The following is a 22,456-nucleotide window of genomic DNA, read 5'->3' as shown; positions in this document are numbered from 1 at the left end:
TAAGAATGTCTTAAGTACAATCTTAAGATGTGATTAACCAATCACAGAGCCGTATTTGCATCTTAAGACATTACTTAAGACGGTCTTGAAATAAGAACGGACTATGAATACCGGCCTAAGGGCCAATTTCACCAACGTCGGTTAACTTTAACCTCCGGTTAAACTATATCTTTGTCTTGTTTCAGATACGTTCATTAAAAAGAGACAAACATATAGTTTAACCGGAGGTTAAAGTTAACCGACGTTGGTGAAATTGGCCCTAAGACACATAAAGTTGCGCACAGTTCTTTTGCCCACAGTTCTTTTGCGCACAGTTCTTTTGCGCACCGTGCAATTGGACACGAAAATGCGCAACCATGCTCTATTCACACACACACACACACACACACACACACACACACACACACACACACACACACACACACACACACACACACACACACACACACACACACACACACACACACACACACGGGGGGGGGGGGGTGCAAGAGGGGCCTTCGGCCCCCCCTCCCGCACCCACCTCGCCGGTAGGGGTGCCTACCAGGGGCCCTATTCTTGACTTCGTTCGCAATATTGCGTATGCGCATGTCTCGTACGATCAAAATGCGTATACGCTTCTGAAAGTAGATTCTTGAACACTTTTTTGTAATATTCGCAATTGGAAACGTATACGTTTTGTATTGCACTGTATTTTCGAAAAACATTGGGCAAATATCAACATGTGTTACATATCGCGTGTATATCAGTGTATGTATTGATGTATTTAATGTATATATTATTTATATATACATATATAATATCTTAAGAAGATAAAATCTTATACAAATAAATTGCAGAAAGATTTGCATTTCAAGTTTTACTATGAAATTATATACACAGAAAATTTTCTCTTAGAATTTACCCTGAAAATCATGGTAATCGTGGAACAATATAGTATGGCAAGAATTTTATGAGAATTTCTTTGATTAATATTTATCACAATGAAAATAATAATATCTATTATACAACAAAATATATAAAATATGTTTGATTAATTTTACTATGCAGTTTAGTAAAATTAATCAAACATGTTTTATATTTTATCGTGATATAGATATTATTTTTATTGTGATCAATATTAATCAACGAAATTCTCAAAATTCTTTCCATACCATATTGTCTCACGATTACCTACCACGATTTTCAGGGTAAATTCCGAGAGAAAATTCTCTGTGTATCAATGAAATTTTATATCATTTTTATTTATTTTTAGAAAATATATTTCTATAAATATAAAAAATTTATTATTTAGAATAACAACACATATACATAATAATATCTTTTTATAATTTTCTAATCTGCAAAATTAATGGAAACCTTAATGTAAAAAATTTGTAACTAAAAATTGATTGTTTAATAATATGACTGCACATAAAAATAAAAAAATTAATGAAATTGTAATTAAATATAATGAACACTTTTTATAAATTAACTAAATAACTAAATAACTTAATTTAATTAAAAAATTGAATCAAACGTTTTTACTGTTTTTTAAAATTATTTATATAGATTAATTACTTTCAAATTTATTACTTATTTGTACAAATATTATTTTATTACAGATAAATAGTATTGCAAATTAACAGATATGCGCGTGAATACTCAAATAGCTAATCTTATTATTAATCTAAGTTAGCTTTATCTAATTTATATAAATTTAATTCTATATTCCAAATTTAAAAAAAATACCAAAGAAAAAACCATTGAAATTATTTTGAATAAAAGTTTTGTCAAATAAAGGTATCAAAGATATTTCAATCAAACTGACGCAGCTTTATTCCTCCTATGGTATGTACAACAGAACCAAGAATTAGAAAGATTATTATAATATATTTCTGATGTCATTTTAGTATAACGAAAAAAGAAATCTGCATCATTTAAATTCTAAGCTCTTTCACAAAAATATTTAAAAATTATCTAGAACTATCTCTTTGTAAATTAATGAGATCCACTAGCATCTATTTCTCCAAAGTTTATATATTTTTATCTTTAATATAAATATAATTCCCATTAATTAAAAAACTAAACATAATAATAAAAATGTTGCTCTGGGATTACAGATTTTTTTACTTGGTTAAGATTATATTTGGTTAATAATTTCTAAATCTATATATTGTTTAAATTTGCAAATTTATAAAAATATAAATATTTTTGGTTGTTATGTTATGACTGAATGACACAATTTCTAATATTTATACTTTATTATGTTTTGATATTTTTCATTGTGCGTTACATATATTTAATATCTATTCCTAATTTTTATTCTTTAGTATATTTAATATTTATTTTTATTCTTAATATTTTCTTTATTGTGGGCAGAGCCTTTTATTATATCTTTATCTTATAAATTCGTTAAATTTCTTATATTTCTTTTATTTCTTATGTTTATTTATATACTATATATATTTTTTTTTATAAATCATATATCACGCCATGAGCGACAACGAACTCTAAAAACGTATACGTTTCTCTTGAAAAGTATAGTATGACCCATTCGTTGCATTGCGAATGAAAAATTGCGTATACGTTTCAGTTGCGACCGTCAAGAATAACGTTCTAGGGATTTTCAGGTGCGATTATTCGCAATGTGCAACTTACGTATACGCAACTATTTCAAGAATAGGGCCCCAGCACGGTGCGCAAAAGAACAGTGGGCAAAAGAACTGTGCGCAAAAGAACTGTGGGCAAAAGAACTGTGCGCAACTTTATGTGTCTAATAGCACGGTCAGAGAGAAACCTGAGAGCGGCCATTGCGATTCAGTGGACGCGTGTACTGATGCGCCCCCTGAGAAAGTAGACGTGAACTACGTCGTAACGCTCGGTAAAAAATATAGAATATGGTTCGAATCCGTGATATGGTTCATATCCAAACTATTCGGATAAGAACCGAGTTGAGAACCAGATGAGTCAGACAAGGACCAACAATCCATCGCTCTGACTTTTTCCCACCAACGAACGTCTCGCGGATTCATGCGGCGGCAGGCACGAGATTTCGCCTTTCGTGCGTAGCGTGTCACGTAATTCGAGAAGGACAAAATTTTATGACGTTAAACTTTGGGCAATATATAAAAAATTAAATATATTAAATATAAGGTGTAAAATCAGATTATAAGTTAAATAAAAATTATATCCAGTTTCCTGAGTACATTAAAAAAATTGTTTTCTGACAGTGCATATTAAAAAAATTGTTGAATTAATTTTGTTTTACATGAATAAATATTCTAATTTGCATAAATAATAAAAAAAAAGTGCGAGTGACGGGAATCGAACCCGACTCACAATCAGTAACGTGATAACCACGGACTTAAGTGTACGTACTACGAGTCGGGTTCAATTCCCGTCACTCGCACTTTTTTTTTATTATTTATGCAAATTAGAATATTTATTCGTCAAAACAAAATTAATTCAACAATTTTTTTAATTTGCACTATCAATAAAGCGTTTTATTATTTGTTTCATTTTATATTAAATATAACGTGTAAAATCAGGTTATAAGTTGAATAAAAATTATATCCAGTTTCCTGAGTAAATTAAAAAAATTGTTTTTTGAAAGCGCAAATTAAAAAAATTGTTGAATTAAATTTGTTTTACATGAATAAATATTCTAATTTGCATAAATAATAAAAAAAAAAGTGCGAGTGACGGGAATCGAACCCAACTCACAATCAGTAACGTGATAACCACGGACTTAAGTGTACGTACTACGAGTCGGGTTCGATTCCCGTCACTCGCACTTTTTTTTTATTATTTATGCAAATTAGAATATTTATTCATGTAAAACAAATTTAATTCAACAATTTTTTTAATTTGCGCTTTCAAAAAACAATTTTTTTAATTTACTCAAGAAACTGGATATAATTTTTATTCAACTTATAACCTGATTTTACACGTTATATTTAATATAAAATGAAACAAATAATAAAACGCTTTATTGATAGTGCAAATTAAAAAAATTGTTGAATTAATTTTGTTTTGACGAATAAATATTCTAATTTGCATAAATAATAAAAAAAAGTGCGAGTGACGGGAATTGAACCCGACTCGTAGTACGTACACTTAAGTCCGTGGTTATCACGTTACTGATTCGGATTGGTCAATCCGCAATTATCAACTGGCAACGAGAGCATTTGCAACCTATTGTGGAATGGCCCTAATATTCCACAGTAAAAGGGTACTTTCCGATTCACGCATGATGCGCATGAAGTGACAGAGAATCTATAATACGTGACATGAACTATAGATTTTCTGTCACTTCATGCGCATCATGCGTGAATCGGAAAGTACCCTAAAGGCTCATTCAGACAGGACGCGTCAAGCGTCAAGCAGCGAGCAGCAACCATTCAACAACCAATAAGCGAGGTAATATTAGCAATGGCGTAAAAAATATTGCCTCGCTTATTGGTTGCTGCTCGCTGCTTGACGCTTGACGCGTCCTGTCTGAATGAGCCTTAAGTAAGAACAGTAGTTTCACTTCCTAAAATTTCAGGGCAAATGTATGTTCTCGCGCATGCACGAATCGCACAATTAATAACATGGCGGCGATAGCAGTCTGATGATCTGATGACACAGCGTATAATGTAAATAATCGGTAATATTTTTGTTTTTTAACTATAAAATTAATGTGAATTTATATTATTTATTTTATTAGTGAATCCGTAGTATTATGCACTAGTATATACACTAAAGATAAAATGCTATATACATGAAATGTCGAGTTTCCTACAAAATAACCTAAAAATAAATAATTTACTATTATCTATTTATTAATTTATTAAGTTATTAATAATTTATTAACATTAATATTTTTTTAAAATAAATAAAATATGTATTTTATTTATTATGTGAAAATGTTTTATTTTTAATTTTTATTAAATATACAGAACACAATTTTTATAATTGTATTCATATAACAATAATTATAAAATATATATAAATATATTAATAAAAATATTTAATAATACATACAAATATATAATATTAATAGAAAGATAATAATATTTAATAACATTATTATAATACCAATATTTTAATATTTTTAAATATATATATATTTTAATATTTTTATAGATATTTTTTCCACTATCTTATAAATAATTTTAAATAATAAAAAGCACTTGCATAGATATATCATAATATATCATATGTAACTTTACAATAGTCGTCAATTTTAATTTCAATTATTCAAATGAAGCGCCGCGCACAATTAACAATATGGCGGATGGTTGGACTATGGGTGCGTTCGGTTTGGGCGCTTACACGCTTAAGGCCGATATTACATTTGTCGTACGACAAATGTAATAACGGTCTAAAGCGCTTTTAAGCGTCAAGGTGCCTTTTTACGAGCCGCTGAAACCGATTGTTTGAGCGACAAAAATAATCACGTGACAACTTTTGTCGCTGAACTAAACAGCGATAATTTTTGTACATGAAAAGGATAGCAGCGCGACAGAATTGAAAGTTGAGAGACAGATTTTGCATCGTTTGTGTAATCAGTTAAAAACAAATTTTGCATTATTTGTGTAACCAGTTATATTAACTTGTATATTACGCGATGGCTTCTAGAAAACAAAAATATCACAATTGGCTACTAAATTGTAATCGTATGATTCGAGAAAGTGAAATCAAATATAACAATGATATTATTTTTGCCATTACTTTGCTGTGGGAGAGGCTCACTTGCGCACAATACAATTGCACACGTTGCAATTGCACACCGTGCTATTAGACACATAAAGTTGCGCACAGTTCTTTTGCCCACAGTTCTTTTGCCCACTGTTCTTTTGCGCACCGTGCTGGTAGGCACCCCTACCGGCGGGAGGGGGGGGGGGGCGAAGGCCCCCCTTGTACCCCCCCCGTGTGTGTGTGTGTGTGTGTGTGTGTGTGTGTGTGTGTGTGTGTGTGTGTGTGTGTGTGTGTGTGTGTGTGTGTGTGTGTGTGTGTGTGTGTGTGTGTGTGTGTGTGTGTGTGTGTGTGTGTGTGTGTGTGTGTGTGTGTGTGTGTGTGAATAGAGCATGTGTCGCGCATTTTCGTGTCCAATTGCACGGTGTGCAAACGAACGGTGCGCAAAAGAACTGTGGGCAAAAGAACTGTGCGCAACTTTATGTGTCTAATAGCACGGTGTGCAATTGCAACGTGTGCTATTGTACTGTGCACAAATGAAGGCTTCTCCTTTGCTGTTGACAAATCATGTTCATTTTCCTCGAATGAATTCATCTTTGCATCTTCCACGTATTCTTTAATAATTCTCGGTTCTGTGTGCAATAACGTCTGTATTAACGTGTAAATTATGTTATAAATATGTATTAATATTATAAATAAATATGTATTTATATATTATAAATAAGTATTACTTATTATTTATGTGTCGTTAACCGTGGAGTAATCTGTGGTTATGTTTTCTTCAGTATACACGACACTATCAACAGTGCGTCAGCGTTTGAGCAGTAAATGCTTTGTAGTTGAACTGATTCAAACTACAAAATTGTTGGCGCTGGATTATGAGCGACAAATCTGTCAATCACTTGTTTTAGCGGCACGTGAAATTGCGCCTTAATGCGTAAAGGCTGGATTATAGAGGCCATAAATTTTTTCCGTAACCGTAAATTTAAGGATTCAACCAATCGCGTTGCTTGATTCGGCAACGTGATTGGTTGAATCCTTAAATTTACGGTTTACGGCCTCTATAAACCAGCCTTAACGCGGAATAGCGCTGATTGGCTGTTCTATGACGCACTTTCTATTCCGCACGCACGCGTAAAGGTGCCAATTCATGAGACGCTAAAAATGAGCGTCAAGGGATGTTCACATGATTTTACTTTGATGCTAGCGTCAAAGAAATAAAGTTGGGTTTGTTCAATATCCAGCGTCATCGCTGAATCGTCGTTGAGCATTCCAATACAAAAATGGACTTTGAAGTACGTAAAATATTTTCAAGTAATATATCTTTAAGTATAGTAATATTTTACAGATTTATAGTAATATTTTATATATAAATAAGAAATATAATTTCTGAAGATTTTTGTTTGCTAAAGATTTTGAGGTTAGAAATATTTAAAAACCCATACAGCAAAAAGACGTCTAAAGGATTACTAAAACTTGACATATTTTAGTCAAAGATATCTTTCAGTCAAAGCGTTTAGTTGCCGAAAAGATGACTTAAAGTTGGCTCATGACCCGAATTGAGTCACGTTTAAGTCTTATCCATATGATGACTGAAAGATGACCAATAGTAGACATCTTTCAGTCATCTTTAAGACATTTTTTAGACATCTTTTTAGTCGCTTTAAAGATTCTTTTTGGATATCTTTTAGTCATCTTTAAGACTTTTTTTTAGTTATTTTTTTATTCGCTTTAAAAGATCTTTAAGACGTCTTTAAGACTTCTTTTAGATATCTTTTAGTCGTTTTGAAGATTTGAGGTTATGCTCTTAATTTTAGGTTAGGGTTAGGTTAACTTAAATATTAAAATAATTAAATATATTTCAAAAATTAATTCAAATTTATTTTTAAATATTTGGAAACAACAATATAAACATTTGGAAACAGTAATAAACATTTGAAGACAATGTAACAAATATTTGAACAATATAACAAACATATATGTTTACAATACTAGACTTTTTCCAGTACTGGAAGTTGTATTTATGTATATTCATACATAAATACAACTTCCAATAAGAGATCTGGCACCTTAGAAAAACGTAAGCGCAGTAAAGCGAATCAACCAATTACGGTTGAGCAGTAAGACAGTAATTAACATTATTATACTTTATTACATTTACAAGAGATATGATTCAGAGAATAAAGAGTAACACAAAGATAATATTCAAAAAGAGAAATATTCAAAGAGATAAATATATTTGGAGAAACCAAAAAAATAAACATCTACAAATGCAACTTTCAGTAAGAAGAGTTTTACTCTTTATTCCAATGACAATTAAGAGATTGTCAATTCTTATTAAGATGAAGCAGAAGTTGTCGAATATTGAGAATATTATGCTTTTTTCTCGCCTCGTATTATAGATCAGACATATCTATCAAAAGCAGAAGTTGTATAAATTAATATTTATTTATATTTACAAGAGATGACTTAGAATAAAGAGTAACACAAAGATAATATTCAAAAAGAGAAATATCCACAGATAAATATTTGGACAAATCAAAAAAATAAACATGTCTACGAATGCAACTTTCAGTAAGAAGAGTTACTCTTTATTCCAATGACAAGAGATTGTCAATTCTTATTAAGATAAGGCAGAAGTTGTGGAATATTGAGAATATGCTATGCTTTTTTTCTCGCTTTATGTTAGATCAAACATCTATCAAAGGCAAAATTTATATAAATTAATATTTAGAACATTATACTTCTCGCCTCATGTTAGATCAAACGTCTATCAAAGAAATTGTTGAAAATAATGTGCACATGCATCCGTCGATATTAAATAACTACGAATATAAAGCCAATTAAAATACGTAGTATTGGTTAATCCAAAAACCATAAGTTGTACGCCATTGTTCAGAACAATAAAACATCGATCTAGGATTTATAGACATAATAAGTCACACATTTTCATGACTCGTTAAAGGCTTTTTTATATTTTTTTAATACGGACAAGAACAACAAGACCCATGTGCATAGACAAACAAAGTGAGGACACGCTATTCGGTATAAGCTGCACGAGCAGTACAGAGTGCAGTTTTTTAGGCGGAGACCTGCGCAAAACGAACGAGTTTTTGTGCGATCGGTGGGTATGCTCTCGCTGAACGGAATACACACACACACACAGTATACAGGTATAAAGGATGTCTGGTAATAATCGCCTCACTTGTCGTGTGCAGGTAGAGCGGGTCAAATCGAATAAGAAAGTCCTTTACCATTTTGCGATTTTCACAATAATTAATGAGAAATTGATCAAAAAGAGATCGACCAATCCGCGTGAGTAGAAGTGCGCGGTGAGAATAAACATCTTACGGTAACGCGATACTAGGCGCGCGGCAAAAAGGTAAGAAGAGTCCTCTACAAAGGACGATGGCTACGAGCGGCGTATAATGTTGGAGCCTCGTATCAAATTATTCTCTCTCTCTCTCTTTCTCTCTCTCCCTCTCTCACTATTTGTCTGTCTGTCTGTGGTGATCGTCTGTCTGTCTCTGTCTGTTTGTCAGTCCTTTTCTGTCTGTTTCTTCGTCTGTCTTTCTGTGCCGCTCTGTCTTGGTCTGGGGTGCTTTCGCGAAAGATCAAAATGATCCAGATTAAAATGATCCGTGTGTTGTGATTGGCCAAATCTGAAATTTCATTGAATAAAGTTACAATGAGAGTCAATCTCATTGAAATTTTATTCAATGAAATTTCAGATTTGACCAATTATAACGCACGGAATGCACGGATCATTTTAATCTGGATCATTTTGATCTTTCGCGAAAGCACCCCTGTTTGTCAATCCCTCTCTGTATGTTCGTTTGTTTCTACGTCTGTCTTTCTGTGTCGGTCTGCCTACCTGCCTGTCTCTGTCTGTTTGTCTGTCTGTCTCTCTCTGTCTGTTCCTCTATGTCCGTTTGTCTGTTCCTTTCTGTTTGCTGTCTATTCCCGTCTCTCTCTCTCTCTCTCTCTCACACACACACACACACACACACACACACACACACACACACACACACACACACACACACACACACACACACACACACACACACACACACACACACACACACACACACACACACACACACACACACACACACACACACTCTCTCTCTCTCTCTCTCTCTCTCTCTCTCTCTCTCTCTCTCTCTCTCTCTCTCTCTCTCTCTCTCTCCCCCTCTCTTTCTCTCTGAGAGAGAGAAAATAGTTAGGCGCGAGGTTCTAGTGTTATGCGCCACTTTTCATAGCGATCGACCTTTGTAGAGCGTTCCTCCCACCGTTTCGCTGTGCACCTATCGCGTTATCATAGGACGTTTCTTCTCGCCGCGTGCTTCTGCTCGCGTGAATTGGCTGATCTTTTTTTAATTAATTTCTCATTAATTATTTTGAAGATCGTAAACTGATAGAAGACTTCCCTACTCGGTTTAATCCGCTGTACTTGCATACAAAAGGTAAAGTGATTATTACTGGACACTTTGTACACACACATACACACACGCGCGCGCGCGTACATATATGTATATACAATATATGAAATGCATACACATGTATATGTGCAAATAGATAAAAAACAGTTGCTATTATAGAGACTATAACTTGGCTCTGTGTCTAATTAACTTTAACTTTCGTTATTTAATAAATGGATGTGCAACATATAAAAAAGAATATAAAAAATATATATCAATTGCTATTGCATTACAAAAACTACACTTACAATTAGTATTAATCGAAGTTTGCATTTTTATAATTTCATTGCAAGAGCATCCTTAATAAGATTTTGAGCTTACCGCTGCATTCGCGAAACAAAGTTCAACAACTTAACGAAACAAAGAAATGTTTTGATACTAAATAATAAATTGCAACAGTGCGGTTGGATAAAATACAGAATACAATACAAACTGTGAACTGATGATTGAGATGTCCTGAGACCGAAGCGGCACCGGAAACAATTGAAGCCGTGCAACTTGAACTGAATGATTGAGATGTCCTGAGACCGAAGCGATACCGGAAATAACTGCAGCCGTACGACTTAAACTCACTCATGGGATGGAATGTTGCCATTGTTGTATTCAACGAACAATTTGCAACCTACATAAATAGAAACGACAATTTAGCAAGATCAAGATAACTACAAGATGTGCGATGTTAAATAAGCAACATTACTTTTACCTTTGCAATATCTTGTTTCAAGAGCCTCCATTCATGAAATCAAATTACGTATGATTAAATTTTTTTAATTGATATCGATGTCTGTCTCCCGCTCTTCGCAACCATTCCGAAAATTTAGTTTTCAAATTGTAATAATTTGATGAAGTGTACATGTTTGAAATAGTGCCTAAAAAGAATTATTATAAAAAAAATATTAAAACTTAGTTTAATATTAAAGAAATTTTATCAATTTATAATTACCTAAGATAACATTCGCAAAAGCTGTATTTTTAATCCCTTCTGTCTGGCGTTGCCCTTCCCATGTTAGATTCGTAGCAAGTTCATTGGTAAGAGTTATGACTAAAGAATTAATCAAATGATTTTCTGCCGATTTTCCACCCATATTACGAATCTTTTTTTGCTATAAATTAAATACAAAATATTACTTAAAATGTTCATTTTAGGTGTTAATTTGTCTCTTTATAAAAATAATTTAAAACAACTTACAAATTGTTTTCGTTGTTCCTCATGCTTGCTTTCTTGATTTAAATCCGTACAAAATTTTTTAAAGTCTTCCATAGACTTTAATGGAAAATCAGGTAACAGTTCCTCAGAGCAATTTGTTAATAATGGATTTTGCTCATCATTAAAGGCCAAGATTAAATCCAATTTTCGGTTCATCGCAGACAGCGAATCCAATTTTCTATTTACAACCAAGACTGTTTCCAGTATTCGATTTATTGATACTAAATCTTCTGGCGCATCTTCTTCTAAAAATCCAAAATAAAATATAAAATAATTAAATGAAATGTAAAAACAGTTAAGTATACGAATATACTAGAAAATACCTTTGTTTGAAGTTTCTTTTACATTAACATCCGTTTCTACATTTTGATTTTTATACTTTTGCATTATTTGTAATGCAGAATCATTCTTTTTTACTGGAAAAAAATAATTGTCAAAAATTAAAGATGTAGACCGATGGTAAAAATTGTACAAATAATCTATAAAAAATATTTTTTCCAATTACCATTACAAAATTCATGCTTCATTTCTTTCGTGATCTTAACATTAAGTGCGGGATTATAATCAACTAAAAAACAAAAGAATTTAAAAGAAAAAATATAAAAAATATAAATAAAATATAAAATTATAATAGCATTATTACATACTGTGTTTTATCACAGGAACAGGTCGCTTTTCTTTCACATTAAATAAAGGGGCACTCATAGATGTGTTTATCTTCTTTGGATGTTTTTCCAAATATTTATCTCTTTGAATATCTTTCTGTATATTATCTATTAAAACAATATATAAATTGTAATTAATTTTTTGTAAGCAATATAAATATTGTTAATAGCAAATAACTTTTAACTTCAAAAAATTCATTGCTTTGTAAAAATAATTACCATAATCCAATAATTGTTCATTTATATTTGTTGATTCATTCATATCATCAGAAGAATCTGATGATGACAAACATTGAATCTGTTCAAGTGCATCTAAAAAAAGAATAAAAAAACGAAAAATATAATTTAATAATGAAAATCCATACACGTGTATACGTGTGTGTGTATAATTGTATATGAAATATGTAAATATTATGTTTAGTGTATTGTGTACATATATATAATAAGTTCTATTTATAATCATATAAAAAATTACCTTCTTTCCTAACATCTATATCTGAATTTTTGTTATAAATATCACAATTACTTGGAGGAATCGAAATACTTTTTTTAACAGTTTTCACATCTGCAAATATAAAAAAATATACAAGATATTACATTTAAAAAATCTATACAACTATATAAAAACTGTATAATATAGCTTTAATTATATTTAAAAAATAACTTTGTTTTAAAGTTCTATTTATAATCATATAAAAAATTACCTTCTTTCCTAAAATCTATATCTGAATTTTTATTACAAATGTCATAATTACTTGGAGGAGTCAAAATAATTTTTTTAACAGTTTTCACATCTGCAAATATAAAAAAATATACAAGATATTACATTTAAAAAATCTATACAACTATATAAAAACTGTATAATATAGCTTTAATTATATTTAAAAAATAACTTTGTTTTAAAGTTCTATTTATAATCATATAAAAAATTACCTTCTTTCCTAAAATCTATATCTGAATTTTTATTACAAATGTCATAATTACTTGGAGGAGTCAAAATAATTTTTTTAACAGTTTTCACATCTGCAAATATAAAAAAATATACAAGATATTACATTTAAAAAATCTATACAACTATATAAAAACTGTATAATCTAGCTTTAATTATATTTAAAAAATAACTTTTTGTTTTAAAATTCTATTTATAATCATATAAAAAATTACCTTCTTTCCTAAAATCTATATTTGAATTTTTATTACAAATGTCATAATTACTTGGAGGAGTCAAAATAATTTTTTTAACAGTTTTCACATCTGCAAATATAAAAAAATATACAAGATATTACATTTAAAAAATCTATAAAACTATATAAACTATATAATTATTATTATTAAAAAATTAACATCAGTTTGATTATTTTCCAAAAAATTTTTTACCAAAAATATTATTATTATTATTAAAAGCATAATATAAAAACAAAATTAAGAGTAAAATGTAAATATAAAAACAAAAAATTAAGAAAGAAGGAAAAAATTAAAAATATTATTTAATTTAAATGTAAAAGACATACCAGAAATCGAATCTGTGTCAGTCGATTCTGTATCATTGTAACTATCATATACTTTACATTTTATTTTTCTTTTTAAAGGAAGAATAGTTTCTTTATTTTGGAGAGCGTTTATTTTTGCATCATCCGATGACACAAATTCGGCATCTTTCTCTCTATTTTTCGCCTCTTCAAATGAATCTACAAAAATGATGAAAAATATTAATAGTAAATAATTATTAAAAAATTATAATACAAAAAAGACTGTGATATACAATATATAAAATCAGGTAAAGAATGAGCTAATGATAACCAGGCGTGAAAATCAGGCGCAACACTCTTGTTTGTTTAAAATCTTTTAGTCTAATATGAACACGTTTCGGTTCCTTTGGACCATCTTTAACAAAATTAAATGAAAGAATAAAACTTCTCCGATTATCTGAAATTCTTTACACTTCTTTTAAACAAATTAATAGAGAGCTAATTGAAGATGTCGACAGATGTTAAGAAAATGCAATAAAATTTTTATTACCTAATTTGCTAAGGATGGTCCGAAGGAAGGGCCGAAACGTTCATATTAGAATAAAACATTTTAAACAAACAAGAGTATTGCGCCTTATTTCCGCTCCTGGGGCTCTCATTAGCCCATCCTTTGCCTGATTCAATATATTAAAAAATTATTTTTTATATTGTTATTCATACTAAATGGTCCCAAGAGATAATTATATGAAACGTTCTCCCATGACGATTGTGGAAATAATGCTTTTTTAATTGCTTTTGACGTATTAACACCATGTGATGGCCATGCGCATAATTTTTCATCAATATTAATCCATGATTGTGGTACAACTGAACACCACTTATGACCAATCGCAACGTAAAACATCATCTATATAAAAAAAGGGAGAAAACAATATAAAATTATATTAATAGTATAAAAAATTAAGAACTAATTTTGTGCCGTCATCAATTTATATATCTGATATTAAGTTTGAATGAAGAAGTGGAAAGACACAAAATTGGTCCCTTTCATATGGAAGCAGTACAGCTTTTCTTACAATTTCGTTCACAGAAAAACATTTTAGTTCAGTTAAATCGTTACTGACTACAAAAACATTCATGTATTGGGAATTACATGGATAAAATTGAAGAGATGAATAATTTTTAAATTCTTGACCAATTATGACAGGATTCCCATTTTGTAATCCTATATAATTTATCATCGAAATTTTATTATTTTTTAAATAACAATAACAATCTCTTTGTGAAGAACAGGATAATTTAAAATCGCGAAATTTCAACGATTCATAAGAATGAGAGTATCCAAATGGAATGTCATTTTTTTTTTGCGAAATTAATATTGGATAATTTATTATATTCTTACTTTGCTTATATTTATTTGCTGTATTCTTCTCAATTATTCTACGATGAATTTGTGGCAAAGGCTTTTCAGACTTTCTCAACAATTTTTTTAAACTGTGCAAATGATTTTCGAAAGGAAAAGTGCTGAAACTATCCAGCGGTCCAAATTGATTTGCATCATCACTTAAATGTATTAAATTATGAACTGTATAAATCATATTATCTTTACCATATAAAATCTTATAATATTGAACAAAGTAAAGTAAAAGTTCTTTTGCATACCGATTATTTTTTAAATAATCTTGAGGATCACATAATATTCGAATTGCACAATGAAATGCAGTGAAATGTTTTAAATAATTGTAGGGGAAATATTTATATAACAAAATAGGATCAAGATATAATAAAAAAACTCGAAATTCAGTGGCTTTCCACCTATCCAATTCTTCAACATTAGTTGGAATCCTGACAAATTCAGAACAAACATATTTTTTTAAAGTAAGCATATCCAGAGTTAAATTTTTTATTTGTTCGCCGGATAATCGACACTTAATTTGAGTAGATCCTCTTAACCATAAACTCAGCAATTTTTTCATTTGACCAAGGCATATCAAATGCATGTAATCAAGCGGAAAAGTCGTAACCATTGGTAATGGAATTTTTTCAAAAAGAGATGTTCCAGTATGATGTTCTGGATTTTTTCGTAACTTAAACGATTCATCTGTTCGTAAAGGACAATTTTCATCAAGAAAAAGCATTCGACGATTTTCATAATCTCCTTCTACAGTACATTTACTGCATCCAAAATAACCATTATGACCTTTTGTAGAAGTTACAAATGATCGCGCTGGACTATCACATATAATTGCTCTAATTTTAACATAATACATATGATTTTCATATGAAAAACCAACTGTATTTAATTGCTTGAACTCTTCGACAAAATGTTGTAAAAAACTATTACATAAAGTTGGCTTACTATATCCATGGTATGCGCCCACAATAAAAGGTACAGAATCTTCACAAACGATTTGAGCTAAGATAGGCCATAATTGACTTTTAGAACTTTTGGAAATAGGAAGACCATCGATATTTACATTAATGTAAATAATATTATTCGAAATTAATATATTTAATTGTTTTAATTGATCAATTATTCCATTTTGCAAACCATAGTGATAGTAATGTCCACCCGATCGGTTATAAAGTATTGTAGAACATGGAGTACGCATTAATGTTCTACCGTCCTTAGGAAGGAGATTATGACCTTCGCTTCTTAATATGCCAAGTAAAGAAGTTAAACTTTTTTGTTCAATTTTATGTTTATCAGTCCAAAGAATTAATTTTTTACCAAGTGAAAGTTGCTTATTAGATAACAGATGTTCTCTTTCAGAAGAAATAGAAAATGTAAAATCATCTACTACATTAGACCGATTGATTGCTGCATTGGTAACCATATTTTCAGAAAAATTATCACAAATGTTATTATCAAGAACAAATTGAGGCACATGATGACAGATTTTTCTATCAAATAAAGGATTGCTTGCTTTCTGATTTAAATTATTAACAATTTGTGGAACGAAATTGTTAGAATTTTGCATCTGCTTTAATCGACGATTTTTTTGTCGCCGCGATAATTCACGAAATCTTTTCATTTGTCGCATTTTCTAGTGCTATTTGTTGAACCTATATATTATAAAAACAAATTAATATTAAAACATAATATCCTGTTTAAATCTACTTTAATAAAATATATACTTTTCATTTGATTATATATCCATATATATATATATATATATATATATATATATATATATAACTGATTATAAAAAGAAAAAGAATTTTGCAATAAATTAATTAACACACTGGAAACAACCATTTAAACTGAAATAAATTATATTTATTACAATCATTTATAAATCTTTAGATCAGCTATTTTATGCTTTATACGAAATTAATGATCATGTTTCGTAATTATGTTTAAATGATTATCTTTTGTATATATCAGAAAACATAAACTTTCAAATATATCCTTGCAAAGTGATATTCTCGTAAGCAAAAATTCTCAAAAAATACAGTTCAAAATATTTAAAATGATTTTTTAAACTTTAAATTTAAAATTTACGAGAAAATCGGATACACTATAAAACAATCTTGCACAATGTAAGTGTAATAATGTGTGTGTGAAATAAGAAAATAAGAAATATAAACGTTTTTGACTTTTTGTATAATTAAAGAAATATAAGGCACGTATAAAACATACGGTAAAAATTCTCTAAATCATATACAAATTCATATAAAGTTAAAAAAAAAAAACGGAGAAACTTTATGTGATTTGTTATAACAGCTATCTTTATATATTCTAAACAATACAAAGGCGAAACTTTTAGAAACAAATTGTACATAATTTATTGATATATATACAGAGTGTTCAGCGTAATGATCCACACGATTTTTGTAACACTTTATGTGGAATACCCTGTATATACAGGATGTCCTATTTTAAATAATGCATTGCTATGTTTCTAAAACGCGGCTTCCATCGAAAAATGTTTCATACAAAAGTTATAGCATTTCGAGGCGGGCATCGTGTTGTAAACATATTATAGTCTTATTTTAGATGGAGGCATTTTTGAAATTTCAAGATCATTACTTTCTTAAACCACTATTTACACATAACAATAATTGAACCACTATTTACACATAACAATAATTTTCTTAAATAAATCGATTCCTTGTAATATTTGGCATAAAAAATTGTATAGAGTTGAATAGTCGAAAAATAAATGGTTTACGAGGTATTTTATACTTATTTACTTTGTCATAATATACTCATTTTTCGATAATCTTACCTTAATAATTTTCTGCATAAAATAATGAGATAAATTAATCGATGTAAGAAAAAAACTTCCAATAAAAAAAAAATTTACAATGTGCAACTACGTACCTTTCTTTTGAATAATTATAGATTTTTTTATACAAATTGATTCATCTCCTTATTCTATACAGAAAATTATTAAGATATGATTATCGAAAAAAAGAATGCATTATAAAATATTTCATATTTTTGGTCAAAATAATGTCAGAATAAAGCATAAAATATTTCGTATTTTATTTATTTTCCGACTATTCCATTTTAACAATTTTTTACGCCAAATATTACGAGAAATCGATTTATCGATTTATGTAAGAAAATTATGGTAGTTCCATTTAAAAATATAATAATGACCTTTAAATCTCCAATATGTCTCCATTTGGAATAAGATTATGCTTACAACAAAACATCCCCCTAAAAATTTTACAACTTTTATACAAAACACTTTTCGACGAAAGGCTTGGTTTTCATAAAATAGTAATGCATGTTTTAAAATAGAATACCACATATTAAGCAGAAGTATATTTACATAATTTGGAAATTGGAAATTGTCGTTTTTATTTGTACTCACCATTATATTCTTCAATATCCTAGTTTTAATTGGAATAAGCACGAAAGTGCAATGTATTGACACTATTTACATCACTTGCGGGAAGTCAACTTTTTCTATTGTTGCACTCACTGTACAACCAGTCCTCCGATATCCTCGAAATTATTGTGATGAGAAATCGTCACTGTTCTCTCCTAGAAAAATATAAAGCATTATAACTATGTTGTTCGATAAATGTGACATTATGGGCATGTTTCGATATTATTGCCAGTAGTGAAAATCTATAGTTTACGTTACGTATATTATATATTTTCAGTACTGGCAGTAATATCGGAACATGAGGTATGAAATCAACTTTGCGAAAAACAAGTAAGCATGCAAATATATATTAATACAAACTGTATACAAAATATTGAGAGAATAATCAGATATTATACAAAAGTTTATTTACATAATTTCTGGATATTGTTTTTATTGTACTCACCGTTATATTCTTCAATATCCTGGTTTTGATTGGAATAAGCATGAAAGTGTATTGACACAACACACAACTATTTACATCACTTGCGGGAAGTCAACTTTTTCTATCGTTGCACTCACTGTACAACCAGTCCTCCGATATCCTCAAAATTATTGATGAGAAATCGTCACTGTTCTCTCCTAGAAAAATATAAAGCATTATAACAATGTTGTTCGATAAATGTGACATTATGGGCATGTTTCGATATTATTGCCAGTAGTGAAAATCTATAGTTTACGTTACGTATATTATATATTTTCAGTACTGGCAGTAATATCGGAACATGAGGTATGAAATCAACTTTGCGAAAAACAAGTAAGCATGCAAATATATATTAATACAAACTGTATACAAAATATTGAGAGAATAATCAGATATTATACAAAAGTTTATTTACATAATTTCTGGATATTGTTTTTATTGTACTCACCGTTATATTCTTCAATATCCTGGTTTTGATTGGAATAAGCACGAAAGTGTATTGACACAACACACAACTATTTACATCACTTGCGGGAAGTCAACTTTTTCTATCGTTGCACTCACTGTACAACCAGTCCTCCGATATCCTCAAAATTATTGATGAGAAATCGTCACTGTTCTCTCCTAGAAAAATATAAAGCATTATAACAATGTTGTTCGATAAATGTGACATTATGGGCATGTTTCGATATTACTGCCAGTAGTGAAAATCTATAGTTTACGTTACGTATATTATATATTTTCAGTACTGGCAGTAATATCGGAACATGGGGTATGAAATCAACTTTGCAAAAAACAAGTATTTTTTTTTTGTGCCACGACGGAACTGTTGCCAGTTTCGGGACGCTCAACACGCCAAGTCGTAGGGCTTCTTCACATAGGACGCGGAAACGCTTACCGCGCGGCAAGAAGCAAAGCGGTAGCCAAGCGGTTGGCATGTTGCGCGTTTCGAAACTGGCAACAGTGCACGACGGTCCTCTGTTCGGCATGTAAAACGGAAAAGTACCCGTATTCTTTTGTTTTACTCTTTTGTGCCGATGAATTATATAAATGTATATAATTTCTTAAAATATAGTATTAATTAAAAGATTAATAGTTTTTATTTCTTTGGTAATGTTCTAATAATTAACAAAAGATCTAATATTTAATAAAGGTTCTGGCGTTCCGCGAGCATAACCTCTGCTTCAATATATATAATTTACAAAAAATCAGTTATTAGCAAAAAAACAAATATATATATATATATATATATATATATATATATATGTATAAGTATAAAATTATTTTTTCTAATAATTTATTTAAAGATTTCTTATAATTATATTAAAAGAAATAAGAATTACCTTATTTAGAATATGAAGAATATGCGGGATCGCTCTTCGCACCTGCTCTTCTCTCCGTGATGGTCGAGAACAAAAGAGATCAAGACCAGTCGCAGTTCGCATCTTGAGGGGGCTACGAGTTGAACTTGCAGCACGCATGATAAAACAGTTTTTACTTTTTGATCGATATATTGAGTAATGGAGTTTAATAATATGTTAAATTATAATATAAAATATATAATATGTTTTTGATTGGTCGGAAAGATATTTTTATTTTTTTTTCATTTTACCAAAAAAGAGAGCATTAAAAAAAGTCTTATAGATATCTTTTTAATGATGTCTTTTTCGATACGTATAAAAGATGTCTTATAGATATCTTTTTTACGATGTCTTTTTCGATAAGACCAAAAGATGTCTTTTAGACATCTTCTCACTTTGTCGAAAAGATAACTTGAAAAAGACATCCTCTAGTTATCTTTTAGTTTCATTTGCTGTATGGGAAATTATGATTATAATCAAAATAATATATTTATAAAAAATAAATAAAATAAATAAATATAAATGTTGAAGTAAATAAATAGAAATATTTGTATAATATAAATATAAATATAATAATAAAAATATAAATATAAAATAAAATATAAATATAATTATTTGTAATATTAATTAAATTTCATGTATTTTTCAGGACGTATCCTTAGTACAAACGTGTGGATTATGTGAGATGATTTGTGATCAACCAGACATCGCAAATCATTCTTGCCTTGAAGGATACACACAGTACATAACCGATCCTCAGACGTTTTATTTTTATCCTTTATTAGGTAAATTCATTTTTATTATTATATTATATTTAAAATAAAACTAGATGTTTTTAAATCATATTTTGCAGATGATGGAGTGACCATAATTAGAAAAAGCAGAATGCCGAACAACGAAGAACAAGTGGTAGCGACGCGATTGCAGGAAAAGAAGACAAGTAATTAATATGAGAATTATATGCATATATGGAGCAATATTTTTAATTCATCAATTGATCAATCGCATAATACGCAAATGCTGCAAATACAGCACTTTAATGTATTTAAATTTTGTATTATAGATTCCATTATGTCAATACGGAGAAGAGTATTATCTGAAGTACAAAATGCTTCAAAGAAATCCCCCAAAAATTCAAATGAAGGCATAATAAGGGCCAAACTGAATCACGACGATGAAGAAACTCTCATTTTAGAAGTTTGGTCACGAGAGCCTCTTTGGAACTATAAACTTCCGCTACCACAACGAAACATAAGAATTATAAAAAATTTGTGGCAGGAAGTGGCGAATGCCTTGAACGGAAAAATTACGGCCGATGAAGCAAAAGCAAAATTTAAAGTCTTCACGACACGTACCGACGAATAATCAGATTGGAAACTTGCGCCAGTGGATCTGCCAGAAAAGAAAGTGGAAAGAAATGGGCTCATTATGATTCAATGGAATTTATACGAGATTCTTGCTTGCTGAAAACGTAAAAATTATGTCTTACATAAATGTTAAGTTGGGAGCATATACTTTTCCATAACGCATAATTTACTTTTAAAAATAAAAGATTCTGATTATTTCATTTCCTCTTATGCATTATGCATTATGTGTTATGGTGTGTGTTCCGTACAGGTATTATATATTTAGGGGCCTATTTTGTAACTTTTAACAATGTTATGCATCACATGCGCAGATTTTTTATATCATGTAAAAGCTGCGCAATGATTCATAACGACATCATTAAAGGTTACAGAATATGCCTCTTAGTATAATTTATAATTTTTTTTATTTTTATAGCACAGTAAGTAACATTGAAGACCCAATGAATAATGATTTTGAAGATAACGGCGAAAGCGTAGAAAACATTGGACCAAGTATGTATTGATAATAAAATATTCCATGGCATTGTACATACAAGTATTAAAAAAAAGTAATTAGTGTTTATAATGTATACTTTTTTTTAGGTCATGGACCTCGAAACAAAAAAAAGGGATTCTATTACGTGTACCAGCGCCATAGAACGAATTGCAAACGCATTATGTGATAATAATGATGTTATGCCTGATCTTCCGCCTCCCCCAGTTCCAGACGAGATTGATTCTTTCTTGTCCATGTTGGGATGCCAACTGAGAGAATTGGCATTACGCAAACGAAGAGAAGTAATGAAAAAAATTTTGACTATAACATACGATGCTTTAACAGAACAATATGAATAATATGTTTTTATTTATTAATGTACTTTTAATGTAATGATAATTTTGGGAATAAATTCTATCAAATGTTATATTGGTTTTTATTTTTAAAAATCAAAATTATA

General features: G+C 29.9%; 1 protein-coding gene across 1 annotated transcript; it reads right to left on the bottom strand.

The window, feature by feature from the left end:
* Positions 1-10,521: 10,521 nt before the first annotated feature.
* Positions 10,522-15,680, bottom strand: LOC145944761 (uncharacterized). The gene is made up of 13 exons (XM_083053312.1): positions 15,663-15,680; positions 14,207-14,393; positions 13,529-13,705; positions 13,182-13,271; positions 12,544-12,582; positions 12,237-12,329; positions 12,000-12,125; positions 11,858-11,920; positions 11,676-11,768; positions 11,335-11,597; positions 11,089-11,248; positions 10,849-11,014; positions 10,522-10,767 (listed from the first exon to the last, which is right to left on the bottom strand). The coding sequence occupies exons 1-12, from the start codon at positions 15,678-15,680 to the stop codon at positions 10,893-10,895; spliced, it is 1,431 nt and encodes a 476-aa protein (XP_082909438.1). The 3' UTR covers positions 10,522-10,767; positions 10,849-10,892.
* Positions 15,681-22,456: the final 6,776 nt, after the last annotated feature.

This window comes from Prenolepis imparis, unplaced genomic scaffold, assembly GCF_030444845.1.
Source record: "Prenolepis imparis isolate NDT839.2.m4 unplaced genomic scaffold, iyPreImpa1.0 SCAF_13, whole genome shotgun sequence".
NCBI lineage: Eukaryota > Metazoa > Arthropoda > Insecta > Hymenoptera > Formicidae > Prenolepis > Prenolepis imparis.
Note: the sequence above shows the minus strand (reverse complement) of the source record. Positions and strands in the feature narration are given on the sequence as shown.

Coding starts and splice junctions, on each gene's coding strand:
- LOC145944761 (XM_083053312.1), bottom strand. Junction 12,126..12,236: donor TGAACAATTATTGGATTATG/GTAATTATTTTT, acceptor TTGTTTTAATAG/ATAATATACAGAAAGATATT. Junction 11,598..11,675: donor AAAAGAAACTTCAAACAAAG/GTATTTTCTAGT, acceptor TTGGATTTTTAG/AAGAAGATGCGCCAGAAGAT.